Source organism: Ixodes scapularis, unplaced genomic scaffold, assembly GCF_016920785.2.
Source record: "Ixodes scapularis isolate PalLabHiFi unplaced genomic scaffold, ASM1692078v2 PGA_scaffold9__187_contigs__length_104089568, whole genome shotgun sequence".
Taxonomy (NCBI): domain Eukaryota; kingdom Metazoa; phylum Arthropoda; class Arachnida; order Ixodida; family Ixodidae; genus Ixodes; species Ixodes scapularis.
The window spans coordinates 30053341-30067188 of NW_024609884.1; the positions used below are offsets into that span (position 1 = coordinate 30053341).

Sequence of the window (13848 nt, forward strand, 5' to 3'; positions counted from 1 at the left end):
CCACATGCTAAGAATGTAAACACAAGCGCCAAATTCCATACACACGACAACAGGCGTAATAATAACAAGGAAGCTGGAAGCACCACCTTGCGATGGATGTCCGAGAGCACAAGGTAGCTGGCTGAAGGGTCTATCTCAGCCTTAAAGGCAGGAAGCTGGCCAGGGTCATCAGGTGCTACAAAAAACCTAGGGAAAGAAACAAGATCAGCACAGTGACAAACCATACAACACTCCAGCTCTAAGGCCTGTACGCTCTATTTCCAGGGCCCGTTTGCTCGAAGCTGGTTAACTCTAACAGCAGTTAGAAGTTAACCGCATTTCCCTACGAGGGGGAATTTTAGGTCACGTGACCGGCAGAGTAAAGACGGCGGGGAAACATGGCGGTGTCCGGTGAGTGAGCACCGCTTGCTTTGGAACTGATATGTCATAGAAGCTGCAATATCGGGCGCGTAGTGAAAAATGAATGGTGCGGGAGGCTTTCGCTTTGCCCTTCCCCACCTAAATCGCAAAGCATTAGCAATGACCTCGCTGCATTTTTTATATAGTCTTTCGATCCTGGCCATTCCTGAACGCGATAATTGTCGGCATGGCAACGTCTTTGGAAAGTGGATTGCCTTGACTCAATCGGCCGGGTATTGATAGCACACAAAAGCAGGCAGCGTCCCAATAGACCTTTTGCTAAATTCCTTAAGCACCGAGGTGCATGCTACAAGTGTAGTTACACGCGCTGCACGTGCTGGCGTCTGCAGTAGTAACAGTTCTAAAGCAAAAAGCCTAAAACGAATTTTGCCTTGCGCGCGCGTTCGCCAAAGCCTTATGATTATTTACTTCGAATCTTTTATAAAGGGAAGGCCAGCGCGCGCGGATCGTAGAATTACACTTCCAGCGTTGTCCTCTATGCTGGGGTAATTTACTAATAGGCGTATTTTCACTGGAGCCAAATCACAGGTTATTCAATTTATAGTGGTTTTATATATAGTTCTTACATGCTGGCCAACCATGCTGCAGGTGTACCGTCTGCCTTTCAGTGCTCACTTCTTCCTTATCGTTTCTAAGACGGAAGTTCGTCGTCCTCTTTCGAACTTGGAAGGAAATTTCAACGAGGCTCGTCTTCAATTCAGAAAGCCAAGCATGTAGAAATTTTTCAAACGAGGGTTAATTAGTTTTACCTTACCCAATATCTGTACCACGAAAAAAAAAAGTTTCTTAAGCTCAAATGTATGCCGCGCTGCATCGTGAAAACCTGGTAAGCCAATTATATTCGCTACAACCAGTAGGTAACACCAGCTACCACCCCATAATAAAACGCGGAGCTATCGCTCATCCACCCCTCGTCAAACTTGGCTAGGTACTTGCAGGTAGGTACCTATAGAGAAGTGCGGTTAAAGGGGCACTCAAGTGGTTTTTGAGTTCGTGTTTTGATGATGACAACTGAATCTTGACGCCCTAAGTATCCCTAAAAACCAAAAAATGTAGTCATGCGGTGAATATTTCTTTATTAAAAATGTAATTGAAGGCCGCCGAACCTCGGATCCATCAGAAAAAGAAACCACTCTCATTGGTCACCGCTCACATATCAAAACGATCTCGGGCCAATGGCGTTGGATGACGTTCCGTCCCGCAGCGATCCCAAGGTAGCCGCACCGGCCGAACTTTTTTGTCATTAGAGTTTCGCTCATGGCGGAGTTCTCTACGCTCGAGGACCTGACGCCGTTAGAGGTTAAAATTCTTCGGCGGACAGCCGACCTGGTTATGATTTCCTATGACGCCACTCCGACGGGCGATGTGGATGATAGCAGGGCTTCGGAGTCGTGTTCAGGTACCGAGGACGACGAAACGCAGACCTTTTCGGGCGTTCTTCGATTTGCGGTTAGGGCAAGCCGTAACGAAACAAACGTTTGGCATTGCAGCATAACCTCTAGTACGTGATGTCAAACGATGTCGCCATGTTCACTTTCGCCTCGGGAGGACAGCAGGCTGGTTCAGACATGTGCAACGAGCGCGTTACCTACGACTCCGTCCGTTGCAACCGGAGCGACCGCTCTGCGCTGCGTGTACACACGCCTGCAACCACTGGAAGAAGCGCAGCGGGTCGGCAGCACAGCGACCGCTTCTACGCCGCCGTCAGCTCTTTCAGCGGCGCCTCCAACAAGGGGGCGCACTGACATTCAATGCCATAACAGAATTTAGACAGACAGTTTTCTATAGCCTAAAGCTTTATTTATTTATTTTTTTTTATTCATGATAGGCTTGCAGGGTACAGTGGATGAAAAAAAAGAAAAAGATTCAGTACGCCGTCTTGGACGATCACGACTCTAATACACGACATTTCCAATAGTACAAATATCACCACACGCCTTTTCTACGATTATAAAAGACATGTAATCTTAGCAGCGATATAACAACGTAGAAATATAATTTCGTGATCAGATAGACGTTGCGAGCGTTCAGGATTGCTAACTAATCACTTTTCTCCGGTGATGAAAACGCGTGAAAATTCGCGTCCTTTATACGGTACGCGCCAGTAATACCTTGAACTTGAGCACACGCATGAAATGCGCCAAATAAGAAATCCAAGCGATGCTCGAGGAAACAAATGCCTAGGAAACACCACTGTAGTCGAAGTAAACAAACAAGACGGCACGGGCGTTTCTGCTGTCTTGAGAGTGCCGCCACGACATCACCGCACGAATAGGTGGATCTTCCCTTCTAGTACGTGCTGGGTTATCATTGCGACACATGACGAAAATTCACAGTCAAGGATAGCGCTTTTACGCGGAACGATGAGCTTTCACCACGCCGTCCACGTCGACGATCACCACCGACACCATGTTTGAGGCACGAGTTCATGATACGTGCGCTTCCGCGCATCCCGAGGGAACGGGAAATTCACCCCCCCCCCGGAGGAAGGCAAGGAGAAAACGTAGTCCCTTGTTTGTGAAACGATAATTGCAGTATCGCGCATTCTAAACTATAACTATTTTATGTCTTGTGAAATTATCATGCACAACATATCTAAATGAACTGAAAATTGTTTCTTTAGCGAAACTTTACAAAGGCTGCCAAAATTTTCAAACATAAGATAATTACATTGGTCGGCGCAGGGACAGAAAAGAGTCCGTACATATCTTATTCCTGCATGATTAATACGCGGTTCTGCCTTCTAAAACTGAAGATACTCATTCACAGGCACTTCCTTAACGCCATTGCACCAAAAAGCAGCTTCCCCAAAAACCACATGAGTGCCCCTTTAACTTTTAACCGCGGTTAAAGTTAACCGGCTTCGAGCAAACGGGCCCTGGAGTGGTTGCATCCATTAAACCCCCAGATTCACCTCTTACTAAAAAGGTCTTTCCAAGTTGCTCACCTAATGGTCTGCAGGCAAGCCCACGTCATACAGCTCCATAACTTTAGCTCCGTGTTGTGCTCGGCTCCGGTCAAAGCAAACCTCCAGAACTGAGTGCTGCACAATCCATAAAAATTAGTGCCTACAATCAAAAACAACTCACGCCTACAAGGCTCCTCTCCGCATGCAAACATATCCCAATATCAACAGAGACGGATTTTGCTTTCTGCATGCTAGTAGTAAAATCAATTAGACAAATACTAGTGTAAAATGCACAAAGAATACAACACTTACTCCGGGCTACAGGACTTGACATTGTCCAAAAAGAACAAACAAGAAATGGGCTTCTTTTTGTGTGGAACCCAACGATGAAGACATCTGCCAGTGAGGAAATGCAGGATTAGCGAAAGGCCACACCAAGGCCCAAGCCCAGATGCTAGTTTCAAGAAAGAAACAACAGAGAACATGAAAGCAAGCTAGTCAACCTTCAACATCTTGAAAACCCGAGACCACGAGCGCGAGTGTGTGTGACGTCCCCCTTTTTGGTCTACGGTTCTCAAGATGGTGCTAGTTCCAAACACTCACGCTCACAAGCATAGTCACGCCTTCAGAAATTGGAGTAAGCCTAGAATGCATGCAGTAAACAGATACACTATTTCCTTGGTTGGCAACTACATAAAGCGCTACCCGCTCGTACTAAGAGTTTAGCCGAGATAGCACAGCAATGTGCAGGGGTGTGCGAATAACGATTTTTGAAGCCAAATAAATAAATACACACCAAATAGGGGTGGCACCAAATCAAATAATTACCTCATAGTTCTCGAATAGTGGGTGGGCTGCCTCCAAAGAAAGGTACAGGATGGTTTACACAATTTCCTAGAAATTGTTCTAAGAACACAAGGCTAGCTGAAAATAACTAGGATTAAACAAGCCGATCAAATGATTAAAAAAAGTATTAAAAAATTCCGAGGACACCCAAGCACTTCTTACAAAAGTTGTGAATGTGAAAGCATGAATGTCGTTCTTCCCCTCCCTTGGTTTGTCTGCGGACTACTAGTGTGGACGGCCACATTAGCCACTGCCGGGGTTGCGAACGCTGACGGTATAGATGCATCAGGCGCCGCGAAGTTCCTCAGCACCGAGAGGAGCAGAAGCAACCGCAGCACCACCCCTCCGACGTCGACCGACACGAGAGCGACGTCCTAGCGCACTCCTTCCTGGCGTGCGGGCCGGAACGCCAGGAAGAGGGCTTCTCTGTGGGGTGGAATTCCTTGGAACCAGGGATGGGCAAAATACATGCAAATATGTATCGAAATACAAATACAAAATACTTCGCCAAAAATGTATTTAATAACAAATCTAATTATATTTCCAAAAAAGCATTTAAGTACAAGATACAAATACAACCAAATGCATTTGGTCTCCTCCAAATACTTTTCCAAATACATTCCTCAAAATTTATGTCAGCGACTTCAAGGCACCTGCAACGGGTTTCTGGGTATCTCATTTTAATTTTGCATCGCACACTCGGGAGTTAGTGTGCGAGGCTCTAGTAACGTAATAGAAATATAATCACACAAAAAAAATGTAATCAGTTTGGACGTAGTAAGTGAAAAAAGTACAGAGCTTCAAGCAGCTTTTTTTGTTGATTACATTTTGGTATAGACCAACAAAGAACCGAAACGACCAAGACGCGCAGCACTAGCTAGAGAATTTTTTTATTGTTGCAACTCACACCAGTTACGAAAATCTGGACGACCCGCGCATTTAGAATGTTTCAGGCAAAAATATGGATGGAAATCAGGCTGGAAAGCATCACAAGTTGTCACAGGCACTTATTTAGCCAGTCTGCCTGTGAACGTCGATTTCGTCACAATTCTTGCCCTGGACTAGCACCGTAATCACAAAGTCACTAAACACTTCTGCTTGATTGAGAGGGGAGACACTGTCGCCTTGTTAGGCAAGCCAATGCCTTTTGTGGCGGCCCCCCAGACAACTGTATACCTCGACGGTTGTCTGAATAAACTTTGACACTCCCAGAGTGATAATGAGCAGAAGTAGAAGACAGTTCAGGGTAGCCTTCAAGAAGGCAATCGCTTATGCAGAGATCCACAAGAATCTTGCAGTGCAGCGAGAGTTCGGTGTATGGGAGAAGAGTGTATCATACTGGCGAGGCCAGAGACAAAAACTGGCAGCGCGCAGAAAGGCGAAGAAAACTTAATTTCGTGGAAGAACTGCGGTGTACCCCGAATTGGAAAAGCAAATTTCATTCGGAATCTGCACGCCAGATCACTACCTGTGACGTTGGAGTGAATCCATACGAAAGACGTCAAGGTCGCTTGTGCCTCCAGGCTCTCGAGAGCGAATTCAAAGGGACATCATCGTCCCTTTGAATTGCATTAGTGAACTCATCGTCGGACGAAGGTTCTGATGAATCCGAGTAGTAACGCTCGCGCACTTCCTGTTTTATTGCATGTAAGGTCGCATTTTCTTGCCCTAAAAACCTTTTTTCGCTTTTTGCAACTTGTAAATTAGGGGGCCGGCCTATATTCCAGTTTATACGGTACTCTTGACCACATCTCTTCAAACAGACCATGTGGGGAAAGAAGCAGAAGATTATGATAAAAGTCCTTCACCATTATGACATGTAACAAAAGCAGGTCACTTCTAGACATTTCACTTTTGCACGTAACCAAATGAGAATGCATGTCAGCACAGACAGAGGTATTTCAAATACCAGTGCAAGAAAACAAGCTCTTCCACAACACTGCACGAATACAGGTGAACCCATATTGCCAATGATGATTCTGCTAAAGAAAAGAATGCAGTGACAACTTAGGACATAAATGGCGGGCACACGGTACGAAGCCTATAAAAGGAAACTTGCGGCGCTAAACCGTTCTATCTATATTAGTAAATCATTAGAAACTTTAAAAGATCACTATTCAAATCGGAAAAAAATTGTGAACAGAGCAATATTCTATACCCTTTTAGAAAAAGTTTAATATTCGCACACCCCTAGCGATGTGATAACAGCCTGAGAAGCTAAATTTCGGAAGACATTGCTACAGCACTTACTTGGGGATCATAGCTTCCTGTGTGTACACTTGAAAGAAACCGACTTCACCATCGGAACTTGCAGTGGCCAAGGCAGTGCCATCAGGCGAGAATGCAACATCAGTAATGGGCTAAACAATAAACAGGAAAAGAAATAAACAAAGAGTAAACAATGAAACATTGCTCTGCACAATTGAAGAAACAAAGTAGTGTCTAAAAGGCTTCACACAAAGTTATCAGTGCGTAACCCCATCATTGCCACATAAAAAGCCTAGTCAAAGTCCAGTGTTTATTGGCATTAACATCGGCAGGGACGAGAGCCCGAGGCAGCCAAAAGGCAGGAGCCCGTGCATGCAAGTGCTGGCAGCCTCCTTGGCCCTACGTTAACAAGCGATCGACGATTATGAAATGGAACGAGTAAATGCAAGAACAGGCGAGTTATGTGCAAGGCAAAGTTGTGAAAATAGCTCGATTCACTCGTTATGCCGAACTAGATGCTTAAACTAGGCCACGCTAGGAGCCGGGCGACTTAACGCCTTAATATCATTCAGCGCGTCACGGAAAGCTTTGTGTGCAAATTGATAACTGTGAAAGAAGATGCTGCTCTGTGTGCTCAAGCAGCAGGAGCACATTATGCTTCATTTCATACAAAGCAGAGTAGCGGCACACGGCCTACAGGTACATGCAGCAAGTAGCGTTAACAGGGAGGGGCATTTCAAAGAAAACTATGTGTGCTACAGTTGACTTTCTACCCATGCTAGGTGAGACCAAGTGTACTTTATCAAAAGAGTAAGGCTCACCCTTGGCTGTTTAAGGATTAATGAAACTAATATCTAAAGTTGTAAGCATACTTTATTTAGGGGACCATAGGTTCTAGTGAATGCTGCATTCCTCTATAGAAACACTGAACAATCTGCAACTTGAATCCTAATGTTAATATGACATGCATCCAAATAAATTTAAATATGCCATCATAAAAGGGATGGTAAAGTAGAATTTTTTTTCCTTCAACCTAGTAGACCAGTGGCTTCAGTATACCCATGTAAGTAAAGTCCAAAATCTCCATTCACGATCAAACATTTTAAAATTGACTTCGAAAGCAATCTAACCCCCCAATCGCTGTGGCTAAGAAGTGCATGATTCGCAATAAGGGAGCCAGTCTCCTTTTTGCCACCCGATTGGTTGGTAATATCACATAACAGTAATCTCTTGTTTCGGTGTACTACTGTCTCAAATTAATAATATATATTACTTCATACTTTGAATTGCATTAGCCAGTCAAGAGGAATGGATCAGGAAGTAAAATCCATAAATCAAATCTGAAACGCACCAACTTCGATTTGTTACTGTTTCGGTTTGCCCTTTGTGTCTCCACAGTGCAGGCAGCATCTCAGAATCATGAACTGCTCCCCACAAAGTGAACAGTTAGATGAAAGTTAGAAGAGTGTTGAACATTATTCTGTGCCATTTGAAGAACTTTTTTAGTTTGTATTTATTCTAAATCAGTTTGCCGTAGACGCTGCAAGACACCACGCTTGACCCAGGGCTATCGGATTTTAATTGCTTACAAACAAATGCAACTAGTTTGGGCTTGGTGTTTCCATGCTACAGTGCTACTCTGAGATGACATAATACTATAATGATGCTCCCTTCCAATGATGCTTCAGAAGTGCTGTCCACAAGGCACGACCTGCTATAATAGTTTCAAGATGGTCTCTGTCATTTGCAGCAGTTTAAAGATGTATGTTTCTGAGATGTCCCATACTGCTGCAGTCCACATTTAAGCAAAGAAAGTAAAAAGATTTCACTTCAGTGTTTATTTGATGCAACACACACTTGCTCGAGCGAGACAGGCACTTAGAAGATTAGACAATCAACAAAATGACAACAAAAGAAACTACACTTACCATAGTGTGCTCGAGCATTCTCTGGAGACCCACGCTAACCTTCTCGGGAGTCAGAATACCACAGCCATATTCTCGAACAACTGTGCCCACGTTCCAGACCTCGGCCTAGTAAATGGCAAGATAAATTCATTTCAGAAAAGAAAAAGGACTAAAAAAGGCAATAAAATGTTTTATTTGGTACACAAACTTTAATATTACATGCTGCAATTGCATACCTAATCAAATTCAATGTGGACTGAAGAAATTATTAAAATTACACTCAAGAACTACTGGCGAGGAAATCTAACGATAGGGGCTGCCGAGTCCAGCGAAACAAACATTGGCTGTGAGGAAAACAATGTGGCTGCTTCTTTTTTTGCCATACGACTTTTGGAGCTCGCTACAATTTGCTTGAAGTATGATATGCTGCATTTGCCATACTCAAATTATTTCGCAACCTTTCTGGAAGACCAGAAACACCATGCCAGTTGCACACTGCACCATAGCCTGCCGCACGTGGCCAGCAAGACCTATTCGCACGCAACTGTACATGGACACACGAGACTTCAGCGGCATACAATGCAAAGCGAGAGTGCATTACTTCTATTTCTATGCTTTTGGCACTAAAGAATATTTTTGCACAAGCCACGGCAGATGTTTGTTTCCCACACAGCTTACAGTTTCCGTGATGGACACCAGAGGTACTACTGTTCAACATCCACCCCGAAAGTCGTCTCGGATCACTTGGACGACCCTCTTATAAACGTAGCCACATCACCTCTTCAAGGTTGGTGACAACCAGGAGCTTTGAGGCGTCCTCGTCGGAATCCCCAGCACGAATGCCGCCATCTGGCACGTAGGAGCACCACACAACCCTGCGGTACTCGCTGGGCTTTTCATTCACGGGTCGCTCCACCTGCAGGAGCAGCGTCGGACTAGCAGCACAGAGGTAAGGGAAAGAAACGGCTTTGCCAGAAAGGGCACGTCTAAGAATGTGCCATCATACTTGAGGCTTTAGCAGTCACTTGTAATCACTGCAAATGTTGAAAAGCGTGGAAGCAATCATACTCATTGAAAAATTTTGCCACAATGTTTTTAAGAAACTTAGTACCAATAGCTGCTGGACAAGAGGCCCAGCTACTGCGGAAGTGACACAATCGCCTGACAAGCAGTCATGCTTGTCGACCGAGAGTAACAGCACTTGTTTTCAGTCTTGTTTCTTTTCCACTTTCCAATTCCTTATGCATTCAATTGCCAACAGGCTAAGGCTTCTATACCTAAGGTTCCCAATTTCTGAAGTTCATTTCGGAGAGAATTTGGCATTATAAGTCGGCATTTGTTTACCTACCATAAAGTTGACGTGTGCACAGCCCCAGATTGGTGTGAAAGAATTGCAAATAAGCGAGGAGTCTTGAAAGCAAAAGGGCAAAAGTACAACGCTTATTTGAGTGTTAAAGAAATGGTGAACCGAAATTTGGATTTCAGAAAAACAATGCAGGAAATGTAGGCGGGACGCCTACAATACCTACACCACTACTCGTAAGGCGATATCTCGAATGGATGGCCGTATTTTTGGAAAAAGAGGTTGAGATTGAACCAGGCCGACGAGGCGCGTGACAACAACATACCGAGTTTCCTCCTCCCTTTGCTTCGCTCCCCAAGGCCGCGAGGCGGAGAAGACGCGAGGCCGTTCCCTCTCCTCCTCGGAGAAACATGACGACATCATCTCTGTCAAATGCGCCTCCTTTTCTTGAAAAAATCTGTCATCCGTTCGAGATATCGCAGTACAAGTGATGTTTTGGTGTTTGTAGCATCCCGTTGCACGCTTTTACCGCGTGTTTTGTGGAATCAAAATTTCGGTTCAGCATCCTTTTAAAGCCTTTCCGATTGCGTATCCTCAAAAATGGCAGCATTATCATGGCTGATGTCTACATGTCTATAAACTCGAGCAATGTTCTTTCAAAGACATCAAAATAAAAATTACAATAAACGTCCGAAACATTGATAAAATGTTCAGTGCCAACTGTCTCCTGCCCGACGATTGTTTTCCGGTAAATACTAAAAACCAGAAAATTTCATCGATATATATATATTAAAATCCATATCAAACTTCGCAAGCTTTAAACACTATAGCCTGTTGCAGGTTAGGATAAGCAGGACAAGCTTCTCTAGCAAAGCCCTCCACTCTTTCCCCTTCAGCAGAGCAAATGCTGGAGGGGAGGCGAGCGGAAGAAACTACCAATCCCAGCAAGCAGAGAGCTTTCTGAAAGGGGCTTGCTCTGCTATTCTAAACCTGCAACAAACCGGCCAGGCACCCAGGGGGGCTATGTTGCACGTTTTGGACTCCCAGGAGACTAGGGAGAAGGAAGTGACGTAGGTGTGAATGAACGTATCTTAGCAGCAGCACGCAACGCGTCATCAACGACTCCACCAATCAACATCCAAAGAGCGTTGTTGACGTCACTTCCTTCTCCCTAGTCTCCTGGGAGTCCAAAACATGCAACATAGCCCCCCTGGACACTCGTTCACCCTAATCACCTGCCAGGTGCACCAAGTCGGGGTCCAAAGGATACGTGAGGCTCCCGGACTCGTCGTCAATCTCGTACACGTAGAGGGTGCCATACTCGTCCACGATGGCCAGCAAGATACGGGAAGAGAGCCAGGCAAAGCCCATGTCCTGAACCAGTCCCCTCAGGCCCTTTACCAGGGTACGCTCGCCAGTCTTGTGGTTCAAGACACGCACCGCTCCCGAAGGAGATGTGGCCGCTGCAGGACACAACGTCAAATGCTCAAACAATATTTGAGGAAAAAAAAAAGGTAACAAAAGTCAGCGCCTTACGTTGAAAGTCCAAGTTAAAGAAAGTGTCGCAGAAAGATTGGGTTTCAAAGGACTCTTCTCAGGAACGACGTTACGAGAGCAAAAGTTAATATCTGCTGGTCAATACAGGGACCCGACTAATTAAAGGGGCTCTGCAATTCTATTTAAGCGTCCACCTTTTTTTGCGGTTTCCACATCTCTTGTGGTTTGGGCAACCCAGAGGGCACGGAGAGAGTAACTAAATATCAGTGCGTCATATTTTAACTGGACAACGCGGAAGCCTACTCGCCCTACGCCGGCGCCTCGTGGTACTGAACCTGCGCAGCATGTGACAACATTGTGACATTGTTGGTCCTGGCCAGCTCCTGCCTAACAACTGGTCAGAGCTGCTAAAAGCTTCTTTTTAGTCGAAATACCAAATATAAGTGGTGCAAACCGTTTCAAATATTTATGAAAGTAGTTTTTGTTCAGTATTTTAGATCAGAAAAGAAACAAATGTAGTTCATAAAGTATGGAAACAAGAAATGACTTGTCGACATACCCGCCACCAAGCCGTGGAGAAGGCAGCGCATACTAGAAAGGGGTAGTGGGATCAGGCACCAACGAGCGGCAAGCGTAGAAAGGTCCCAAATGTACGCGGCAGTGCTGCGGTCATATACGGGCTCGAGGATCCGACCGGTTCCGAAGCTCTTCGGCGAGCAGGTTTGGCCGTTTGGCGGCATGGCAGCATGAAGTGGCTCCCGTTCTGAACTGATCTTTACCCCGTGTTTGCTGTCGTATGTGGCCAACGAAGTGTCATGCCGAATTAGTGTTTAATCGTGCAGCAAATGCAATGCGAGCCGCCCTGGCCGCCCGCTTCATCCAGCCTATCCAGCACATACTTTAGTGGCGCCCTCTCAAGCCGTCGACACGGAGTGCAGCAGCCGTGAGCGCTCCCTGAGCTCACTACCCCTCCTCTAGTTCATGGCCACACAGGCCACAAACAAGGATGTCATGAAGGAGGTTATTTTTTGCTTGTTTTTGTAATTTTAATTTGCCTATAACTGTTAAAAAAAAAGCGAAATTCGAGAAAAGAAAAGTTTCATTAAGTTCAATGCGCTCAGGTTCAGTGCAAATTAAAAACCAGTCAAAAAGTTGTTGCACGGCCCCTTTAAGCGCAAACGTTCTTGCGAAAAATTGTGCAATGACAATGAAATGAAGGTTTGACTAGGCTACTGCAACCGTCGTACATACTAACACACAAGGAAGAAATCTGTGGAGGAATGGGCGCAACTTCTCTGGCACGCGCAATTCCCTCCTTAGCTTTGTTGTTCACATGGATGAGATGCCAGTGGAGACGTCAGCATTAGCAGCAGTATTTACAGGTTTTCACTCCTCACACCACCAAAGAAGAATTTAGCAGTTTCAACTCTTGGCACCCAGGATTTTAAAGACAAAATATTATTAAAACCAAACTGATTTGCCGCCAACTGGGATTGTTTGTAACGCCCGGGCATCCCTCTGCCCCTTGGCTGCTGAGCTGGTAACACAGCTCCACATCACAAAGATCTGACATTTCCGTTGCGCGAGGCGCGCTTCACAGACAAATCCCTCAGATTTCTCCCTCGAGTGAATACCGCCTTAAAGGGATGCTGAACCGAAATTTGAATTTCCTAAAACACGCGGCAAAAGCGTGCAACGGGATGCTACAAACACCAAAACATCACTCATACAACGATATCTCAAACGGATGACCATATTTTTCAAAAAAGGAGGCGCATTTTGCAGGAATGTTGACGTCATGTTTCTCCGAGAAGGAGAAGGAACGGTCTCGCGTCTTCTCCACCTCGCGGCCATGAGGGAGCGAAGCGAAGAGAGGAGGAAACACGGTATATTGACGTCACGCGCCTCGTCGGCCTGGTTCAATCACGACCCCTTTTTCCAAAAATACGGCCGTCCATTCAAGATATCGCCTTGCCAGTAGTTTTGTAGGGATTGTAGCGTCCCGCCTACATCTCCTGCATTGTTTTTTTTTAAATCCAAATTTCGGTTCACCATTCCTTTAATCATGAGTAATATAGTTTCAAAGTGCCCATCAAATTGCTCCTCTCAAATTCTCAGACTTTCTAGGTTTTCCCCCAATATTTCTATTAAAATCTCTGACCAAAAAAAGGAAATGCAGCAGCCGTTTAAGCCAGAGCCGTATATTGGGAGAGTTTGGCCAGTGGGTGTGGCGAGGAAGGCGCCGGAGAGGAGAAAAGTAAATGAAAGGGAGGAGAGCGCTGAAGGAGCGAGAGAGAAAGAAGGGAGCAGAGAAGAGACGACCGCCATTTCTCCACAACGCTGTCGGAGACTGGTCGGAGAAAAGCACTGGTGAGGCTACGCGTCGTCTGCTACGGGCCGACTTCTTTTTCGCCTGAATAAAAGTTTGTGGCCATACGCCGAAAAATCTTCCATTTATTATCTTTTTAACCCACCGAGGAATAACAGTATGTCATTTTCTTGCCAGAGCCAGCGATATAAAAGGAAATAATCGAGATTTAGATGCCAATCCCACGCATTCCGCCGGGAGAATGAACAAAAATGGAGGCCCTCCCAAATCAGCTGGGAGCAGCCGCGAGTTCACGCGCATGCGCTCATGCCTCTCGCTCTGCGCCGCGTGCCGATTGGGTCACTCAGGGGGAGAGCGTTACGGCGGCGAGATCATAGACTGACCAAACTCTCCCCATATACGGCTCTGGTTTAAGCTATTCCTGTTTAAT

General features: G+C 45.5%; 1 protein-coding gene across 2 annotated transcripts in view; it reads right to left on the reverse strand.

Moving 5' to 3' along the window:
- Positions 1-13848, reverse strand: part of LOC8040025 (enhancer of mRNA-decapping protein 4) — a 70656-nt gene that overhangs the window by 40395 nt on the left and 16413 nt on the right. For both annotated transcript variants that reach the window (XM_029982891.4, XM_029982890.4), the window contains exons 5-11: positions 10863-11055; positions 9068-9224; positions 8311-8415; positions 6425-6534; positions 3641-3724; positions 3368-3463; positions 87-186 (exon numbers count right to left, since the gene is read on the reverse strand). In XM_029982891.4, the coding sequence (XP_029838751.2) occupies positions 87-186; positions 3368-3463; positions 3641-3724; positions 6425-6534; positions 8311-8415; positions 9068-9224; positions 10863-11055 (845 nt within the window). The remainder of the gene's footprint in view (positions 1-86; positions 187-3367; positions 3464-3640; positions 3725-6424; positions 6535-8310; positions 8416-9067; positions 9225-10862; positions 11056-13848) is intronic.